We start from the raw sequence: 14,632 nt of genomic DNA, 5'->3' as shown, positions 1-14,632 counted from the left end.
TTTCTGAAGTTCATGGTGTCTTCAAAAATAGGAACTTATCCTTCTACCTTGGGTGGGAGGGTGTAGCCAGGGTATAGCCAAGAAGGGCAGTAGCAATAGCCTGTAATCTTTGGGAATCCCTGACACCACAACTCAAAAGAGGGCTTCTAACGGTTGATATTGGGGTTTTTGATCGCCTTTGGTTCTAAAAGAAAGCAATCTCTCTCTCTTTTTTTCCTCTCTTTTTCTTTTTTCTTTTTTTCAGAGCTGGGGACCGAACCCAGGGCCTTGCGCTTGTCAGCCAAGCGCTCTACCACTGAGCTAAATCCCCAACCCCGAGAAAGCAATCTCAACTCAGATGAGAATTTTCATTTAAACTATACACGTCTACTTGTGTATTACAGGTTTTCCTTTTAGGTAGATATTGAATGATTCCCTATGACTACAGACATCCTTACTGCTGCTTTGTCTTTCTCTCTTCTCCTTTTGTATTTATGCCCACTTGCCCTTGTTAACTAGAGATCTTGTTTTCCATTTACCTCCCTAAACCCCTTGTACCCTGTACTCCCTCTCCTAGTGCACTCCCACTGCCCACCCTAGCAATGGTTCCACTGTACATTCTTGGTTTCTACAGTTACTGAAGGGTATGGACTCACATTTGAAGACTGGGAGTGAGGAACCTTAGTTTAAAAAGAAGTGCAACTCAGTGTGCTTGGGTCTGGTTACCTCACTCAATTTGAGTTCTAGTCCCACATTTTAACACGAGTGGAGTTTCTTTTTAACAAAGTATATATAAAGTCAAATATTTTGTGCGAATTCTGAGTGGGCTTAAGGTAGAGGTGCTGTTTGATCACTGTTGGTCATTGGCTCTCTATCCATAATCTGAAAATCTGACTTTTATGAATTTTCAAAATGTGCAAGCACAATAGCAACTGAAAGTCAGAAATTCTCTGTTGTATCCTAGTCACGTGGTCACAGGAGAGAACACTGTATATCTAGGCAGATTGGAAAATTAAATCTCAGTTGTCAAGATCACACTGAAGTTCTGGGGTTTTAGGCTTCCTGGGGATAAAAATCTATCTATCTATCTATCTATCTATCTATCTATCTATCTATCTATCTATCTACCTACCTACAAACTTTTAAAAAGATTTATTTATTATATATAAGTACACTGTAGCTGTCTTCAGACACACCAGAAGAGGGCATCAGATCTCATTACGGATGGTTGTGAGCCACCATGTGGTTGAACTCAGGACCTCTGGAAGAGCAGTCAGTGCTCTTAACCGCTGATCCATCTCTCCAGGACATTTTTATATTTTTAATTAAAGATCGTAGCTAGTCCTAAATGAGCAAGGCACTAGAATTACATTATAGTCTCTGAAATCTGAATGTGGCGCACTCTGAGTATCAGCACATTGCTTCAGCCTCTCTTGTTTCCGTGAACTTTGAACAGAGTAACTTAATTAACATTGTTTTAGAATTTTCATGGGCAGAAGTTGGAGCCACCGGAAGGGCCAGGGAATTATTACTAAGTGGAAAACTACTTGCAGATGGAATATTAGTACCTCCTCAAGTGGAAATGTTTTTGAATTACTGTTTGCCGACCGCTGCTGGAGTCTGGGTGTCTGCATAGGGGACAGGAAGGGTTGTTTTCATTCGATTTCTGTGAAGCATGGGCCTTTTGAAATCTCACTTAATTCCAAATAGAAATGTGTCTTCTTTTTCCTGGGACTACTTCAAGAGGTGGCTTCAGGTTGCCACCTGGAATGTTGATTGGCTGTCTTTAGTTTTTAGTGACAGTGACAACGGAAGGGGTAGCTTTTGAGATGTGACTTTTCTAATACTTGCCTACCTTATTAATCATAAAGTACTGAACTTAACTCTTGTATTTTGTTGTTCGTGTGTGCGTGTGTGTGTGTGTTGTGTGTGTGTGTGTTGTGTGTGTGTGTATGTGCGTGCGTGCATGTATGTGTTTGCGTGCATGTGTGCGCGTGTGTGTGTGTGTTGTGTGTGTTGTGTGTGTGTGCGTGCGCGCATGTTGTTTTTGTGTGTAAACCAGAGACCAACACTAACATTTTCCTCCATTTTTCTTCACCTTACTTTTTGAGACAGGGTCTTTCACAGAATCACAAGCTTGCCAATTTTGCAAAATTGCCTGGCTGTTGAGCTTCAAGCACCTACCTATCTTTGTTCCCCTGGTTGGGTGTATAGGCACATGCTGCACTACCTGGCTTTTGACATGTGTGATGGAGCCCTGACCTCAGGTCTTCAGGTTTGTGTAGTAAGCACTTACTGACTGAGCCATCTCCTGGCACCGAAACTTAATTTTCTAATGATAATCCAGGATTATACGATATATAATGCAGTAAATATGATTGCATTGTTGCTGTTGAAGATAACAGAATAGCCTGATGCCCATTTTCGGATTTCACATTATTCCATGATAGATGTGAAAATACAGGCACAAATCTAAGTCAGTAGTTGTGTTAGCTTTGCCCAGTCTTTTCTATCCTCCTACTAGAAAGACTGCTTAAACAAGATCTATGTGCTTATCAGTAATCAATCACTGGATTAGAAAGTCGTTTACCACAACCCTTTAGAGCTGACAAAAATTCCTGTCCATAGAAGGAGCTTTTTACTGCGTGCTGTTACATGTGTCCATGTGGCCCCAAGTTCTGATTTGCTGTGTTTGTCTTAGTAACTGACTCTCACTTTGGGAAGTTGGTTCAAGCACCTGCAGGGTCTCAACCATGAGTTCAAAGGAAACCTGAAGTTGCGACATCGGTACAGACATTGTGGTTTCACAGGGTGGGGAGTCAGATCATTGCTCAACTGTAATGCAGGTCAAGGAAATGAGTCCATGGATGACCAACTGAATAAGCAAAGGGGTAGAAAGTTCATATCTAGTTCCAAGTGTGTGCTGGCCTATGTATATTTTCTGAAGTTATATACATCTAAGTGTTTGGTTTGGGGCTTAACTAGCGTTCTCTGTTTTATTTCACAGAAATCTTCTTGATAGAGATACATTTTCTAAGTCTGATCCAAGTAAGTGAAGTGTTCTGTGTATTTACTTAAATCTTGCAAACGTTATGTCAAATTTACTACTTCCGTTTATGTTTTTTTGTTTTTTTGTTTTTTTTAACTGAGAAAAGACATTGTGATTTGTGGTAAAACTTCTTTGCACCTCATTTGACAAGTGATAAGATTCTCTTCAACCCATAATCATTGTGTAAAGTCTTTAATCTTACTTCTTAGACTTTATCTATTAATTGAACACCTTTCCTGTTTACAAACAGGGCCGACGATTCACTGATGTAAGTGCAGAGTACCTTTGCCTCAGGTTGTCAATTCCGAGGTTGCCCTGAGCAATTTGAGTATTTTAAAAGCAGTCTACACATGTACTAAAATACCAATATTTGAAATTATGAGGTATGGTTTTAAAATGTATACATCTATAGTGGGATATAAAGGCATTATCTACCAATGGTACTATTCTCTGTATGCTATAATATGGTCATATTAAACTCTGGTGATTTTAAGCTCTGGAATTAAGCTCGCTTGTTCTTTTTTTCTTAAGTGCATTCTTTAGAAGTTGAAATAGAAGTCACGTACATTCCTACTAAATGCTTACATATGTCTGTGTCTTTGTCATCTTTTGTAGTTTGTGTCTTATATACACAAGCAGTTGGAAACAAAGAATGGAGAGAGGTAAGAGAAACCATGTTTTCAAAAGTCACTGTGCAGAAGATCCAGCATGGGTTATAGTGCAGAGATGTTTCCCTGGTTGTTTTAAGTTATTTTGAGTGTTCCTCAACCCAAAGATTGGATTTGTTCATGTTTGGTTTTACTAGATTGCACTCGTGAGCTTCTCATGTAGTCTTCCAGCCCCGAGACTTATCCAGTTGACTTGATTCCTTCTGTGCCTTATGTCTGAGGAATTAATCTCACTTTTAGAAGCCAATGGTTGAGTTTTTATAAAATGTCAGACCAAAGGATCTTAAGTGGAGGTACTTATTGGCAAATATCACCTGCCTTTTATGTATTGACATTTTGTTACAAAGTGACTTGTTTGGGAATAAAACAGAGACTCACTTTCCTTGCGCAGATATGCATTGTTAAACGAACAAAAGCAAAGCAGATGAAGAATCCAATTATGGTATTTTCCAGAGAATGCACGCATTTGAAGGAGAGGGCAGCAGCCGAGAGTGGGGCCTCTCACTTCCCCAGGCTCTACTGCTTGTCTCAGAAAGGCAACAGATCCTTTCAATGGGGTCACAGTGTGTGGCTAGCCTTCCCTGGTGCTGTTCTTGTCCTTGCTGGTGTAGAATGCTTCTCATTAGTCACTTTATTAAGTGCCTCGATGGTGAGGTAGACGGTTAAGAGATGACCAATGTATCCTATGCTGGACTGGGCTAAAAACAACCCAATACCACTGTAACCATTGGTAAGGAGGGACAGCCCAATGTGATGTTGAGTGGCGGTTTCGCTCATGTGTGTTCCAGTGAGTTTTTCATTACTATAGCACATACCCAACACAGCTTGGGTTGTTTTATAAAGTAAAATAGCTTTCCTGGGGTTTAGTTTTAGAAGTCTAGTCTATGCTTGGTTAGTTCTCCTCCCTTGGTTGAGGAAACACATTGTGGGAGATGGTGTTCCTCCATTGCCAGGAAGCTAATGAGAGAAGGGAGGGCCTGGGGCTAGTGCCCATCAAAAGTGACATCCCTGGGGACTTCAGAATCTCTCCCCAGGCTTCACATCCTCTCATAGTAACACTTCTGAAATCGACCCTTTGGGCTTTGGGTAATAACAAACTTGGAGTATTCAGCCGCCATCCTTCCAAATTTCATGGCTGTCTCAGAATGCACATTCCCTCCACCCATAAGAGACATGAAACCTCAAGTATTTCAGTGTTGCTTGAAAGACTGTGACAGTGGTGATCTGAAGGGTGAGCCCTAGAAAGACAAGAGTCACACACATACCAGAAACAGTCCCGTAACAGACATAGAGAGAACTCAGGCCACAGAAAGGAGTTAGATCAAAGCAAGAATGAAACTCAGCAGGGAATAGTTTTCATGTGTGGCCTTCTGGCACACTGTCACCAGATGCGGACTTGAAGGGCTGGTGTAGCCCTTACTCTATGGTCTTCTTGATTGTGGCCCGTATGACCAGCCCCTTCAGCTGGCTCTGCTTGTTGCCCACAGCGTTCCCAAGGAGGCATTTGTGCCTGCATTCTCCTTTCTGGGAATCGGAGTGGGTCGGCCAGGTATTCCTTTGAATCTGCATGGGAACAGTCGTGACTCCCTTTCTGTCTAGTCTTATAGTCTGCCTACCTATAAAAGCCAGAATTGTAGTAGGCACTGAAGTTTACTTACGGCTTAAGCTACCTCGTCCCACCTAGGGACAATGAGCTTGTCATGGATGGCTAAACTTGGGGAAATGATTCTTGCGTAGGTCCTGGGTGCATAGAACACCCAACAGCCTTTCCTCTGACCTAAGTGTTCAAACCAAACTGGTAGTTCTTCCCTCTGGAGCTTCGACTAGTGGAAGCTGAGGTGCTCACAGTGTGTCCATCCTCTTGTGGATGCCTGGAATGTGGCTCCTTTTTGTCTCTGCAGTTCTGACTTAACTGAACTGTACATGCCCCTCTGTCTAGCCTCATTGTAGCATTCCCCAGCCTTGCTGCCTTCTTTTCTTTGATCCCGATTCTTTCCTTAAATCTGACTAAAAGCAGCCAATGATGCTCATGCTGAGAACCGAGTCCTTTGTTGTCTTGACATTTTCTTTGTCAGACAAACAAATCCATTATCTCCAAGTTCAAAGGACCAAAAAGTCTCACAACACGGCAAAAAAGGCCTCAAATTGGTTGGCAGGGTATAAGAAGCAAGGCCTTTGGTCTGTTTCCTCGTGGAGTTCTGGTTTTTGTTTGAAATCCCATGGCAGACTGTTACCAGTAGTCCATGTTCCTTGCTGCGTTCAGCAACGCTTACAGAATTTCAGGCTTTATTCCACCTGACTCTTCTGTTTCCTGTAAATTCTACAGGACTGCATCATGTTGGCATACAACAGCCACCAAGACCACTCAGCTTCCTGGTGCCGATGTTTTGTATCAGCCGGTGTTCTGTTACCGTGACAAGTACACATCTGAGAAATGTAGCAGTGCAAGTTTAGTTTGACAGTTGCAAAGATCTGAGTCCATGACTTCCTTGGCTGAAGCGGTATCTAAGAAATGCATAGTGATTCAGAGGGGTTCGCCTCAGTTCTAGGAATCAAGAGAAGGTTAGGAGAAGGCGACAGTCTGCAGTGCCTTCAACAGCATCCTTCCAGTGCCTTCATGGTGGGGAGTGGGAATGGCCACATAGGTTCGTATGGGTCTTTCATATTTACCTCAAAACCAATCCTATCTAAATGTCAAGTCATTGCCATTTCCCCATGCTTGCATTATAGTTTCTATAAATATATAGATAATTGCTTTTTTTCGATTGTTCCGACTTCTTTTCATATCCTCATTACCTAATCAGTCATCGAGAGTCATCATTCTCTTTCACAGAGCAACAACGTACTGCTTCGCTACCTTTTCTATTCACATCCCCTCTCTCTCTCTCTCTCTCTCTCTCTCTCTCTCTCTCTCTCTCTCTGTGTGTGTGTGTGTGTGTGTGTGTGTGTGTGTGTGTGTGTGTGTATAGGAATATGTGCCTGTGTATGAAGAAGCCATCAAGTATATTTCCTTGTAGATCTGACTGAGTCAGAATTCGCTAACTTGCCTAAGCTTGTTGGCCAGTGAGCCCCTGGGGCCTTACGTCTTTGCTCCCTAGTTCTGGGGTTACAGGCCCATGGCCTTGGTTTGCTTTTCTCCTGTGCTTTCTTTTCTTTTAAAATTTATTAATTATCTTTATTTCATGTTTGTTGGTGTTTTGCCTGTTATATCTGTATGAGGGTGTAGGATCCCCAGAACTAGAGTTACAGATAGTTATGAGCTGCCACATGAACACTGGGATTTGAACTCAGGACCTTTGGAAGAGCAGCCAGTGCTCTTAACCCCTGAGCCATCTATCCAGCCCTTTCTGAGGACTTGTACTAGGATCCTTTTCCTTACAAATCGAGTTCTTTTACCCAGTGAGCCATCTCCCCCATCATGGGTCAGCTCTTATTTTCCCTGTTGGAATGTTCTTTCAAGTCTGCCCCCTCCCTCTTGTTTGTTCTTTTATTTGGTTTTGAATTTGATTTTCTTAAATACCTTTGCAATCCCCTGACTCTCAGTTCCTCTTTTTCTTATCCTGCTTATGCAGTAGACAACTCTTGACAGACCATAAATGCCACACAGGGCTGAAGAGTAGTATGCTTCAATAACTAATAAAGGAACCGTGGTAAATACAGAACCAGGCACTTAGCCAGTGCAACTGCAGAATGATGACAGTCAGAAAATTTATTACATCAGGGGAATCTGAGAAACAATGGAGTAAAATGTTCAGAGCTGCACTGCAGTGTTCTTGTTGTCTGTTAATAAACTGAACTTCAAGTTTTGTTTGGTTAAAATCAGTCTTAGGTTTTTCTTTTTATCATCACACAATTAGTGAAGTGATTTTTTAAAAATATAGTTTGCAAGCTCTTTTACCACAAGAATGGATAACAACTGTTTTAAGCCAGTCTCATTTATCGAGTAATTTAGTTTTTACAACAAACTTAAGAATGGGCTATTGTAATCACTGGTCTAGGGAGCAGAAGGTCAAATGGATAAGCACCTTGACCAGTGATACTCGGTTACAAAGTATTTAGAATGGTGCTTTGAACCATGGCTGTCTGAAACTGTTGCTATTAGACTACTCTGGTGAATACAGTTAATATCCAGTTCAAGCTATTACCTTCTGATTTTATAAAGGTAAAGACATTTCATGTCATTGGGGGTATGCTGTAATTAATTTTGAAGCTTAAATCTAAAGAAACAAAAATAACAAAACCCAAAGTCATACACACACACACACACACACACACACACACACACACACACACACACATATATATATATATATATATATATATATATATATATATATATATATATATATATGAAGCTGAGGCTTACTGTTTAGGTAGCATATTACTAAGATAAAATGCTGAGGCACAATAGAACATTCTGCTGCTCTCTTGTTTGTCACTGAGAGAACTGAAAATGGTGGTTACAGGAAACCACATTCAAAGGGCAATGTGATAAGCAAGCAGGACCCGGCGCTATCCTGGATGGGAAGAAGCCGTGGGTGAAGACTGAGAGGCAGTGGACGTCTTAGCTTGCTTGTTTTTCTATAAAAGAACACCGATGTTTGGATAGATTATGAGAAAAGTATTTATTTCTTCCCACTTTGGAAGCTGTGAAATTTAGTACAGATGTCGAGGGGACCATGTCTTCGAAGCTTTATCTCATCATTCAGTGGTAGAAAGAAGACTGGGCCAGGATGGGGCTGGGATGAGCTCACAAAAGCGTCTTTATCTCAGTAACCCGCTTTCTCTTCTCAGGAGGCTGCTCCCCTGCAAGAGCCATTAGGTCCTTAGGAGAACAGCACACAGCATTACGTCTTCAAAGCCCTCCAGTCAGCCCTGCTGTAGGGGATGAGGGGATAAGGTATCCAACAGGTAAACTCCACGAAAGAGCTGACAGTATTAACAAGTGAGAGAGAGAGAGAGAGAGAGAGAGAGAGAGAGAGAGAGAGAGAGAGAGAGAGAGAGAGGCATTAGCATAAGAGGAAATGCAGATGCAGGAGACAAGCATAACTTAGCCCTTAGCAACTAAAGAACTGAACAACAAAACACACCCCATTTGATACTTAATCCCCATGACAATTCTTAAGGAGGGCAGATTCCTCAGCTCAAGGAAGGTAAGTGTATCCTCACATTTCCCAGGGTAACGCAGCGCCTGGTTTCTTGCTGACTCTACGCATGCATGTGTAACACGAGAAAAGATGATTTCAGCTCCTACTGTTGTTCCAGCAATGAAATATTAGTTGCTAGCAGCAATAGCTGGCATATAAGTACCGTACACTTAAGGATACACCGGGATTATAAGAGGGAAGACAACTTTTCTTCAAACAAAACAAAACAAAACAAAACAAAACAAAACAAAACACTGCCCAGCAGCAGGTAATAACGTTCAACACTGTAAAATTCTGTTCCTGGTACTTGCCGAGCATATGATAGGAGAGCATATGAAGGGGTTTACTTGGCTTCAGATTCAATCTGTAAATGTGGTGTTACACAGCTGCTAACAGCCGACGCAAGGGGAAGCTACACTCAGGCATGCGCAGTGCTTATGAAGAAAAAGGATGCATTTACATCGAACTGCATAGAATTGCCATTTTTATAAGTAAAAAGCGATTGTCGTTAGGCAATTTGTGGTGATTGGGCCTAATACTATTGCTCTTTAGTCCCCTGGGAGCAAATTCCAAAATGTTCCTTTTTGCTGTCCATGCTTTAGTACCCAGAGGGGCAGGTATGTTTGTGAGGCCTCTGTCCTGATGTTAGAGTTAGCCCCTGTTACTCTGAAAACTGTGTGGAAGCTAGATAGTCACAACGACTGTCCTCAGATTCTTAAAATATTTTTATCCAGAAGTGGGTATAAAGCAGTAGAGTGGGGCACTCTAAGGAAGACCTTTACAACATTAGAATTTGTCACATGAGACTGAGTTCCTAGCAACAGTGCAGAGTCACCGTGGATGTCTATGGCGGGAAACCTCCAATGAGGGCTGTGCTGGCTCAGCAGGAAAAGCTTGTTTTCGGCACTAATATTCTTGTGCGTTTGTGGATTCACATTGTTAGGGGCTTCAAAACAAAACTTCTAGTAACTGTATCAATTCTTCCGAGAACATTAAGTGCTGAACATTGTTTTATCAGGGTGAGAAGTATTTATCTAGCTATTTCAGATCAGACTTAGAAAATATGGGCACTTTTTAATAACTTCACAAAAGCTTAATCACTTATTAATCTCGCCAGCGTGTAGTGAGCACTAACGGTGTAGCTGGTGTGGCAGTTACAGTATGAAAATGGAGTATGTGTGCCTGAGGAAGTGTATGGGATACTTAGTTTTCTCAGCAACTTTAATTTGTTTCTATAACCAAATTTACTGACTTAGATACCAACTTTACTCCACTAGAGTTGTTCGTCTGTCTAAATTAAGGGTGATTTATCAAAAGCATTAGCTTACTATGAGTTCATGTTCTGAGATGCATAGCATTTAGATTGCAGAGATGACCTGGCAAAATGATTAAATGAGAAGCAACATAGTTTAGATAAATACAAGATCATCTTAAAACCCTTTGTAGTCCAAACCCTGATTTTAAATTGTATCTGACACTAGTGTAATTATATTTTCTTCAGTATCTCTTATCTAGTGATGATGCATTATGGAAAACTCATGAAATAATGTATCTCTTAGTACTCTCAGAGCTGTAAAGAATAAAAGTTGTCATAAATTATGAAAATGCAAAAACAAGGTAATGGACTTAGTGAAGGAATCCCCCAGATTGTTGCATGCCAATAGAGACTTGGAAAACACCGTTAACTTCTGTGAGTTAGAGTTTAGCTCTTTAAAATGAATCCATTTGTGAATTACTCTTAAACATTTAAAGTTGATTATGGAGTCCATATGTTTCAATGCGAGGGGAGCACACAGCTGCAGCTGTTTATAAATTTCAAATATTGTTGCTTAAAAAGATTAACGTCGTTGGAGTTGTCTCTGGTGGGCTTTCTTTCATGCCCAATTAGTAGTTCAACATTTACTCATCTCCACGGTGAATCATGAATGCGTAACACCTACTTAGAAATCACTGGGGGATTCTTCACAGCTCAGCTTTCTTAACTTCACAAATAGGATTTCTGCCACGAGACACATGTGCTTCTTTGCTTGTACCCTTGAAATCCTGTAATGATACTATGGTTCTTGTTACTGCTCGCTTCGTAGCATAAATATCAGACTTTGTTATGTTTCATTGGTACTTGTATAACTCTGGGTCTAGAGAAACAGAACCTATAGAACAAATTACACACACACACACACACACACACACACACACACACACTCACACACAATCAGCTTAGGAAATAACGCCCAGAGCTGTCACACATCTGAAGGACAGAGAATTCAATGGTCACATGGTCCTTGCAGCTGAGTACCACAGGAGGTAGAGTAGTACAACAATGACTGCTCACGCCAGAGCCATCCAGAACCTACTAATTGCTTAGTCTATACCAGACTAGGAGAGAAACAGAAGACCTGAAGTGGATGCATTCCCCAAAACCCAGGGGGGAAAAAAGAGGAAGTCAAGGTCCCAACTCTACCACAAATCCACCTCATCCTGAATTCTGTAAATACCTCTGCCGAAAGAGACAACAAAAAGACAAAAAAGAAAAACTCAACCAACGTACTGACTCATGATGCACAAATCCAATGCAGAAATAAAAACACCATGAAAAAACAAGATACCATCTCCTCCAAAACCTACCAAACTCATAATAATGGCCCCTAATGAACGCGACTGGAAGAATATATAAAAATGAACTCAAGAAAATGATTAGAATTGTGATCAACTAACTCAAAGAAGACAAAGGCTAAGAATATCGGTGGTGTAAGGAAGTTACTCCAAGACATAAAATTAAAAAGGATTAATAACTACCCAAACTGAAATGAAAAACTCAGCAAGCCAATTAAAAACTTTAGTGGAAAGACATGCCAACAGACTGGACCGTGCCAAAAACAGAGAGCCAGGGATTAAAGACAAAGTAGAGAAATTATAGCGCATAGTAAATTTCAGCGAAACATTAAAACACACACACATAGATAGATAGATAGATAGATAGATAGATAGATAGATAGATAGATAGATAGATAGATGGATGGATGGATGGATAGATAGATAGATAGATAGATAGATAGATAGATAGATAGATAGATAGATAGATAGATGGAATATAGGAGACTTATTCTTGGGCATCATTAAAAAAAAAGCCTTTATCATCAGAAAAATCACCCAGAAACTGAGATTCCCCATCTAAGTATAAGAAGTCTACAGACCACATACACAAGACCAGAAAAGAAATTATCAATGAAATTCTAGTTAAAACATTAAAAACATATAATAAAAACAGAGTATTAAAAGTTGCAAGGGTGAAAGGGCAAGTCACTTATGAAGGCATTACACCTGATTATTCTACAGAAACCTTTAAAGCCTGGAAAGATGTACTCCAAATTTTGAAGGAATTTGTAATTATATATGTCACACTATTTGTTTTGCTGTCTTATATACTGACAGAAGTATTTTAAATTTTGTGTTGGCTTCCTGTCAGCACGGAGAATACACCAACTCTGTGTTTTATTAGCATATGATTTCTCAGGTTTCATTCTGTGGTCCTTTGACCTTGTTTTGTTATGTCGCATGGTATGTTGGGTAAGACCACATGATACATTGGATGGGGTCCTGTGGTACATTAGATGGGAATGTATGGCACACGAAGCCTGTTCACCTCACTGTAGCAAGAAAGAGAAACAGTGTTGGTCCCAATACTTCATTCATGGTCATGCTCTCAGACTTACCCTCCTTCTGTAAGGTTCCCAACAGTGCCACAGACTGAACCCCTTGTCTTCAGTACGTGGAGCTTGAGAAGGTCTATCACCCCGTTCATGACAGCAGAGTCTGGATGGATGTAGTTTCTCACATGTCCTCACTTGTTAGCATCTCTCTCGATTTGGATAATTCCCTCCAATTATTTTTAGGATGCGCCTTACGGAAGTATGTGATCTCAGCTTTTGCTTCCTGTCCTGTATTTCTAAAGGATATCCCTGCTAGTCTTTTTGGTTGTGGTTAATTTTTTTTTTTCTCATTATTTTCATGTGTCTCTCTCATGCTATGAAAGCTTGAGAAGTCGGCATTCAGGAGTTAGGGCAGGCCTACCTGTTCTTTATTTTAATGCCTTGGGAATACTCCTATTTTACATTTGAGTGGTTGATTAGAATATGCTTTGCGGTAGGTTTGTCCAAGTTAAATATGACAACCTCTGACCTCCTGTAACCTGGATATTTGCATTTCTCTCTGGTTTGCAAAGAGTTCTGTTAACATTGCTTTGAAAAACCCTCCTTCTCTTTTCCCGAGCTTCTGTCTCTCTGAAGCCTGTTACCAGAGTATCTACTTTGTGATACTCTCTGTGTGTTTTCAAATAGCCTGCCTTTGAATTCACTAATTCTCTCTCTGTTTAATCTGTGCTAGCGATATCTTTCTGTTACAGTTTACTTTCACTCCCTCTGCACCTCGGTTCAATAATTTTGTAGATTTTTTTCTTTAACTTTCTTCCCTCTCCCTAAGTTTCTTTGTTAGTGGGTCAAATCATTTCTTTGTTTCACCTTGAACCACACTGAGTTTCCTTAAAACCGCTGATTCAATTCTCCTAACTTTTCTCCTTATAGATATTATTTCATTGATTTCTTTCATCTTATTTTAACTGTTAGGTGACATCATGATTTCCCTGAAATTTTCTGATTCTTGGTGTGGGGTGCATTTTCTGCACATCAAAGAGTGAAGGATTTATTCTAGTCATTGTAGTCAGGCATTATCTGTTCTTGTTTTTCTAGAAACACAAGCATTTCTCTTTCTGCTCATTTTTTCAGAGATTCTTCAAATTCTGTCTCCAGTGTTCCTGCTAGTCTGGGTGATGATTGTTTCAGCTCTAGAAAGTGACCTAAGCTCAGGTTTGCTCTAGATCTGTGGTTGGCTGTTGTTCACTACGTATTAGTTTATTAGGATAAAATCTAAAAAGGGTAATCTGACTCTATGAGTCTCTTGTTGGGTCTAGAGTATAGACCCCATGCCTTATAAAATTTCAGGCCTGCAGTTAAGACTTTTAATTGTCCAGATAGTGACATGATCACCATGGATCACCAGCTGCAGAATTGTATGTCACACTTAAATCCATAAACTTAAGTCAGCAAACTGTACCATAGCCTGCTCACTAAATACTATGCAGTATCAAGTCTGACCAAGGCCTATTCTGTGCTGAGGTAGATTTCTGACCCAAGATACTGCTGCCACAAAATGTGGCAAAAAGAAAAGTCTGATGGACTAAAGTGACATCTTTCCTTGATGCTGGTCCTCTTCCAAAGGTCCCAACTATGCCTGTGAATGGCTCTACCCAATTTTAGGTTTCTGTGGCCTGTCATAGGTTCCGGGGTAAAAGCCTACCCTGTTACCCTGGCCTACAGTGAGTGAGTAGCCTTGCTTTTACTCTGCCTTGCAAGTTTGAGGTGGCATGGAAAAGCCTGGCTTTTGTCTTCCAGAGCAGACACCAAAGTGGGTCATACCCTAGTTCCATAGCTGTAAGAACCTCTAGTCTCAGCGGTGTACCTTAGCCCGAGCTGCAGCTAGGAGCAATATAGGACAGAATGTGAGTGTGTCTCATTAGACATTTAAGGTTAATCTAGAACTCTGCTGCTGTTAACCCTCTTGACGATAACCACAACAGCCTGAGGTTAGGGAAGGATGATGAGGATAGTCCTTTGCCCCCGACACTGATATAAAACTGAGTCATAGCTGAATCTCATGGCTTTGGGACCAGAACAGTTGGACAGGAAATTGTGCCACAAACCCACTCTATGGCAGGTCTGGAGGTGGAACCCATT

The 14,632-nt window shown here is 40.8% G+C and overlaps 1 protein-coding gene across 4 annotated transcripts in view; it reads left to right on the top strand.

Annotated features, from left to right (window-relative positions):
- Cpne8 (copine 8) overlaps positions 1-14,632 on the top strand; it is a 174,197-nt gene that overhangs the window by 27,504 nt on the left and 132,061 nt on the right. For 3 of the 4 annotated variants that reach the window (NM_001108750.1, XM_039079639.2, XM_063263950.1), the window contains exons 2-3: positions 2,987-3,027; positions 3,644-3,690. In NM_001108750.1, the coding sequence (NP_001102220.1) occupies positions 2,987-3,027; positions 3,644-3,690 (88 nt within the window). Of the gene's footprint in view, positions 1-2,986; positions 3,028-3,643; positions 3,691-14,632 lie in introns of those variants that run through there. The other variant, XM_063263951.1, reaches the window with a different exon arrangement.

This window comes from Rattus norvegicus, chromosome 7, assembly GCF_036323735.1.
Source record: "Rattus norvegicus strain BN/NHsdMcwi chromosome 7, GRCr8, whole genome shotgun sequence".
NCBI lineage: Eukaryota > Metazoa > Chordata > Mammalia > Rodentia > Muridae > Rattus > Rattus norvegicus.
The sequence above is the reverse complement of the archived record's forward strand: the minus strand, read 5'-3'. Positions and strand labels throughout refer to the sequence as shown.